The 6,254-nt window shown below is 44.1% G+C and overlaps 3 protein-coding genes across 3 annotated transcripts; 2 read left to right on the top strand and 1 right to left on the bottom strand.

Moving 5' to 3' along the window:
• Window positions 1–115: 115 nt before the first annotated feature.
• Window positions 116–2,795, bottom strand: LOC122076894 (GDSL esterase/lipase At1g74460). The gene is made up of 5 exons (XM_042642507.1): window positions 1,641–2,795; window positions 1,416–1,546; window positions 1,085–1,324; window positions 749–998; window positions 116–613 (listed from the first exon to the last, which is right to left on the bottom strand). The coding sequence occupies exons 1-5, from the start codon at window positions 1,885–1,887 to the stop codon at window positions 309–311; spliced, it is 1,173 nt and encodes a 390-aa protein (XP_042498441.1). The 5' UTR covers window positions 1,888–2,795; the 3' UTR covers window positions 116–308.
• Window positions 2,796–2,834: 39 nt separating this feature from the next.
• On the top strand, window positions 2,835–4,532 carry LOC122076893 (geranylgeranyl diphosphate reductase, chloroplastic). The gene has a single exon (XM_042642505.1). It carries the CDS (start codon window positions 2,873–2,875, stop codon window positions 4,331–4,333), a length of 1,461 nt encoding a protein of 486 aa, XP_042498439.1. The 5' UTR covers window positions 2,835–2,872; the 3' UTR covers window positions 4,334–4,532.
• An 882-nt stretch (window positions 4,533–5,414) lies between these two features.
• LOC122077553 (protein DMP9-like) lies at window positions 5,415–6,254 on the top strand (the record flags this gene model as incomplete). Its single annotated transcript, XM_042643516.1, is given in 1 exon segment — window positions 5,415–6,254. A coding segment is annotated over 1 exon segment (496 nt), but the record flags the coding sequence as incomplete, so codon positions are not given.

Here is a 6,254-nt window from a genome sequence, read left to right as displayed (position 1 = left end):
AGACTTGTTCTAAGCACTCTCTCTCTCTCTCTCTCTCTCTCTCTCTTACCCAGAGAAGATAAAGTATGCGGGTCTGGCAACCCTGAAACAAAATGTTGTACCAGCCTTCTCCTTGATAATCCCATATTTTGTACCATATTTCAAGAAGACATTTTTATCAATTACATTAGAAAAAAGTGATGTTGTACACCTGAATAACAATAAAATCCATATTTAACTCGCTGGAATACCGAAACAAGATACACCCTCTTAAGAGTATCAGAAATTTGCAGCTTTAAATGCTGCCACACTCAATCATATATATCTATTCATCCAAGGGGGGCAGGAGCAGGGGCAAGAGCATGAGAAAGAGCAGGAGCAGGAGCAGGAGCATGAGCATGAGCATGAGCAGGAGCAGGAGCATGAGTTGGTGCTTTTGAAGGAGGATTTGTTTGACTTATGAGTTTAGTGATGATCTCATTAGCCATCATCTCATTTGCTCTATCTGAAGGATGATACTCATCCCAAAACACATATTTGCTTCTATCAGAGCACAATGTTGAAGCAGGGATACAAGTCAGAGCAGGTCTGATCCTTCCAAATGAGCAACATGGGGAGTCTGAATTACTGAAACCTACAAAACAACAAATTGATTATGATCATCAATATAAGGACTTAATATTAAAAGAAAGTACTACAAAGCCAATTAATGGAAGAAGAAGAAGAAGAGGAGGAGGAGGAGGAGGATGTTACAGAATGGGTGTGTTACCATATTTATGAGGGTTGTTAATAACATCTTCAACTACATTGTAAGCATTCCCAAATATGAAGCTCGCATTTGGAAGGTTGCCTGACAAGTTTTCTATAAGCTTTGCTGCAGCATCATTGAATTTGATAGCCAGTTTATTAGTTTTGTCCTGGCAGTTCCCAGTTAAGCCTAGAACGCGTTGTAGAGGGATACAACCCATGGGTGCTAGCCCAAATACTATCAATTGTCGAGCACCTAAGCTGTGCAATAGCTGTAATTCAAAACCAAATCATACAAGGTTAAATGTCTAAGTTAAAAATGAAGGAGGAGCCTTGATCAGTACTACTGTGTCCTTACCTTTAGTTGTTGATCTAATGTTGTCATCAAGTAGTTGATAAAACCATCATCAGAGTATGTCCATGAATCACTATAAGTAGGCATCAAGTAGTTGTTAATGAAATCATTGCTCCCCATGGCGACCACATAACGAGATTCTTGGAAGAACTTGTCAGCCTCTTTTGCACCAATTTTATTCCTTATTAGATCTTGTGTTCCTTGAAACAACTCAATTTGCCTAAAGAATGGAAACCTTTGAATCTGCAAATGATAAAATAGATTCAATTTCAAAGCCATCTACTGGCTCTCTAAATTGATCATAAAAAAGTATCAAAGTAGTAGTGCAACTTACAAAGAGGCTACCAGTTTCATTCAAGATCCCAGCACCTCCAGAGGCATAATTAACTCCATTTGACAGTATCATGTCCTCATCCAAGGATGGATCCATGAATGCAGGTGGTCTTGGGAGACCTGTTTTATCACCTAATAAATACAAGAAGCTTTGTTAATTAGACATCATTCATGGAAGAAGATTACATCTGAAACTGAAATGTATTGATAGATTCACTCAATTTACCAATAATGTCAGCCACAGTACGGCCATTAGTAAACCTCCCATTAGGCAGTCCATTTCCGAAATCGATTCCATACCACGGTAGATTGGCTGTTGCTAAACTCCTAGAGAGGTATTTGTTATTACCGACGTCGGAAAGGGAATCACCAAAGATGAACTGTACTACTTTGCAAGAGCCAAGCTCAGTTGCAATTCCTAGGAAGAGCAAGATTGTTATCAAACCCATGAGCCTCATTTCTGCTGAATCCATTTTGTGGGATGCCAAGCTAACTAGAGCACCTAAATTAGCAAAGTAAAGAAGGTTGTGTTGTGGTTGATCTCTTAAGAGGGACTCAATTGGTGGGATTTAAACATAAACAGAAGGAGGTAACTTGTAGTGAAGACCATATTTGGGGTCTCTGTACGTGTAACGATAGAACAAGAAATTGGAGACGTTGGCATTTTGGTTTCACTACTACGTTGGAGAGGGAAAGAGTAGAGGGGTTGGATGTACCAAGCGACCAACCGTTGCAAATTCAAAACCTAACTGCAACTACTTCTAACTTCCTCTTCCAACGCCAAAACTGTCATCGTAGGGTGACCTAATATACCTATCCATGGGAATGGAAATCTACACCGTTAGTCGGAGTGGGACTCATCTATCATATGATTCATAACCGTTTGGTCACTCAACTCAATTGTAGATGTATTGACGTGACCATCGTATCTGGTGGGGTCCACGTCCAACCAATCCTGAGATAAAAAGAATGTTAGTAAAAAAATAAAAAAACGTGGGAGAAATACCCTGGCCTTGGGCATGAAAAATCCAACCCAGTGCGCCTAAGGATTGTTTGGGTTCAAGGCTGGTCAGGGTGGGTCAGGGCAGGTCCGGGCTCGTAAGGGCAAAATTGTCTAAGTAATTCAGAAGATTGTCACCCTTCTGAAACGGACCATGTGGCCACACAGCAGCGACAATAGATTTTGTGGACAAGATTATTATAGGAATATATGTAGATTCTTTTTCTGCTTATCAGGTTAATCGGGTGAGTCACCCATGGGGGACGCAATGGGACCATAAAGGACAGGGAAGAAATCTATCACATTATCCATGACAAAGAGCAACCATCGATTTCACAAAATCGAACGGCCAGTAGCTCGAAATATCAGATATCATATCCACTCTGTACTAGTAATATCAACAAAAATACTTAAAAGAACGGACAACCCTCCACGCCTGAAAAATTAGGGCCGGGAAAATGGCGTCCATTGCCCTCAATTCCGGGTTCTCTACCTCCAGCTGTGACCCCAAAACCACCAATTCCCGCCGGGAAACACTCAAAATGTTCGTGGGTCTCCGCAAATCCACCCCATACAACCACCATTCACTCTCCCTAACTAAATCTCTTTCAAGCCGGACAACACGCAAGGGATTACACATCTACGCGGCAAAATCGAGCCCCAAAATCACCGGCCGAAACCTCCGGGTCGCCGTCATTGGTGGTGGTCCAGCTGGCGGTTCAGCCGCCGAAACCCTAGCGAAGGGTGGCATCGAGACATACCTAATTGAACGGAAGATGGACAACTGTAAGCCATGCGGTGGCGCCATCCCTCTCTGTATGGTGGGGGAGTTCGATCTACCCCTCGACATCATCGACCGTAGAGTCACCAAGATGAAGATGATCTCCCCATCCAACGTGGCAGTCGACGTGGGCAGAACCCTAAAGCCTCACGAGTATATCGGTATGGTGCGCCGGGAAGTGCTGGACGCCTACCTACGTGACCGTGCCGCCAAGGCCGGCGCCACCGTCATCAATGGTCTCTTCCTCAAGATGGACTTACCGGGCGATGCCAACTCACCCTACGTCCTCCATTACAACGCCTACGATGGCAAAACAGGTGGAGTGGGCGAGCGGAGCACGTTAGAGGTGGACGCCGTGATCGGCGCAGACGGGGCCAACTCGCGAGTGGCGAAGGCGATTGGAGCAGGGGAATACGACTACGCTATAGCGTTCCAGGAGAGGATCAAAATCCCGGACGAGAAGATGGTGTATTACGAAAACCTCGCCGAGATGTACGTAGGAGATGACGTGTCACCTGATTTCTACGGGTGGGTGTTCCCAAAATGCGACCACGTGGCGGTGGGGACGGGAACTGTGACCCACAAGGGTGACATCAAGAAGTTCCAGCTGGCTACAAGGAACAGAGCACAAGAAAAGATCTATGGAGGGAAGATCATCCGGGTTGAGGCACACCCGATCCCTGAGCATCCCAGGCCCAAGAGGCTTGCAGGGAGGGTGGCCCTGGTGGGTGATGCCGCCGGTTACGTGACCAAGTGTTCCGGCGAGGGCATATACTTTGCAGCGAAGAGTGGGAGAATGGCTGGAGAGGCGATAGTGGAGGGGTCGGAGAATGGGAAGAGGATGGTGGAGGAAGGGGATTTGAGGAAGTACCTGGAAAAGTGGGACAAGACTTATTGGCCAACTTATAAGGTGTTGGATGTGTTGCAGAAGGTGTTCTACAGATCGAATCCGGCAAGGGAAGCTTTTGTGGAGATGTGTGCGGATGAGTATGTGCAGAAGATGACATTCGATAGTTACCTGTACAAGAGGGTGGTGCCTGGGAACCCACTTGATGATATCAAGCTCGCCATCAATACGATTGGGAGTCTAGTCAGGGCCAATGCCTTGAGAAGAGAGATGGACAAGATTAGTTTGTGAATGGGCCGATAATTGGCTGGCCGGATTTGCTATTGGTTCTTGTTTTTGTTTTATGTAATTGCTACTGTATTTGTAATTTGTCAAGGAAAGAGACAAGAAAATGGACCAAATTAGAGCTGGGCTACTTATTGGGAGCTGATTTGTGGCCTCAGAGAATCATCAGCTCGATGGAAAGATAATTTTTGTATAATTTTCACCATCTGTGGTTCCCCATATCAAACAGTTTAAAATAGCTTGCTTTTTTTATTTTTAGATAAAATAGATTATCTATGATAGTAAATAAAGGCTTTCATTGATTGGGTGGAGTTTCTCAATTGAGCAATAGAGGTGGTAGTTCATATCCAACACCTTGAAACGTCTTGAGGTGCGTGTTTGTATGTTGATTCTTGTGCTGATACGTTTTAAGGCATTGGATTTGAACTGCGGCCTCTATTATGCAGTAGTGGAGTATCCAAATTGATTTCCTAACACTAGAGATAAAAGGAAAGGATATTTGTCTAGGGCTGGTTGTGGGTTATAAGGGAGGTGAGATTGTCGGTAAGGAGGGAAATGTACCCTGGACCTGAATCCTGATTACAGGAGTACCCTAGAAAAAAAGTCTTTACTCTCTTGAGTTGGGGTCTAGAAGATGTGAAAATATCTGTCTTTTCCAAAAGGTTTTGAATAAAATTGATTTTTCATTCTTCACAAATAATTAGGGCATAATGGGGGCATAATTGTACGCAAACTTTGGGTCCTAATTGACCAACCATGTGCCCAACCTTTAATATTCCACTGAACCTGTTTCCCCAAACAATTTTAGGAACAAATTTTGGGCCAAACATGAAGCTTCAATTACAAGTATTCTTCCTTAGATGGGCTAATGACCCATCTTTCAAAGTGACGTTTGGATTCCCCTTTCACCTCCCATTTTGAAGAAGGGAAAATAAAATGTTGCAGAAAATCAAAGAGAGAGACGTGATTTCCTCCTTTTCCATTTCTCTGTTCGTTACTTTCGATCTCCTTTTACACCACCACCCCCCCCCCCCCCAAAAAAAAAAAAAGCTTTCGATCTCCTTCCCCAAAAAGACGCGACTCTTTCACTAACTAAAAGAACGTGTCTAAGAGATGTGTCTTTTTAGAGAGGGACATGTTATGCCGTTATGGTAGAAGACGTATGCGTAAATGAGAGAAGGAGAAGGGTAATTCTGTCCACATAAAAAAGAAACGAACTCCTTTCCTGTTTGCGTCGGCAGTTAATGACCGTTGAGGCTGTTACCAGAAAAAAAAAAAAAAAAAGGGAGACCGTTAAGGCTTCCAGAATTTCAAACGGTTATAAATGTCAACTCTAGCAACGAACAAACTCCTTTTCTAGTCCACTACCCCAGTTCCCAATTCCTTTCCCTCTCTGTTTTCCCAACCTCTTGTGAAAAGATTGCCCGGGAAATGGAGGAAGCAAATGAAGGAATCGGAATCAAAATCTACAATGCTGCACCCAACGATGAGGCGATTTCATATCCAGTATCGCCGGAGGAGGCGGCGCCACCAGTAAAAGGACGTAAACGACGTGCAGTGGCAAAGGGAGTGCAGAAGACAATATCAAAGACATCAATGCTAGTGAATTTCCTTCCCACAGGAACACTACTCACCTTCGAGATGCTCTTACCTTCGGTGTCCGGTGATGGTCTTTGTTCTCCTGTGAGTACAACCATGATCAATGTCATGTTGGGACTATGTGCTCTCACTTGTTTCTTCTTCCACTTCACCGACAGTTTCCGAGGACCCGACGGGAAGGTATATTATGGGTTTGTAACTCCAAAAGGGCTAGCAGTTTTCAAGTCGGATCTTGGGGTGGAGGTGCCAAAGGACGAGCGATTCAAAGTTGGGTTGACGGATTTCGTGCATGCCGTGATGTCGGTGATGGTGTTTGTAGCCATAGCCT

Source organism: Macadamia integrifolia, chromosome 4, assembly GCF_013358625.1.
Source record: "Macadamia integrifolia cultivar HAES 741 chromosome 4, SCU_Mint_v3, whole genome shotgun sequence".
NCBI classification, from domain to species: domain Eukaryota; kingdom Viridiplantae; phylum Streptophyta; class Magnoliopsida; order Proteales; family Proteaceae; genus Macadamia; species Macadamia integrifolia.
This window is presented reverse-complemented; position numbering and strand designations above follow the sequence as displayed.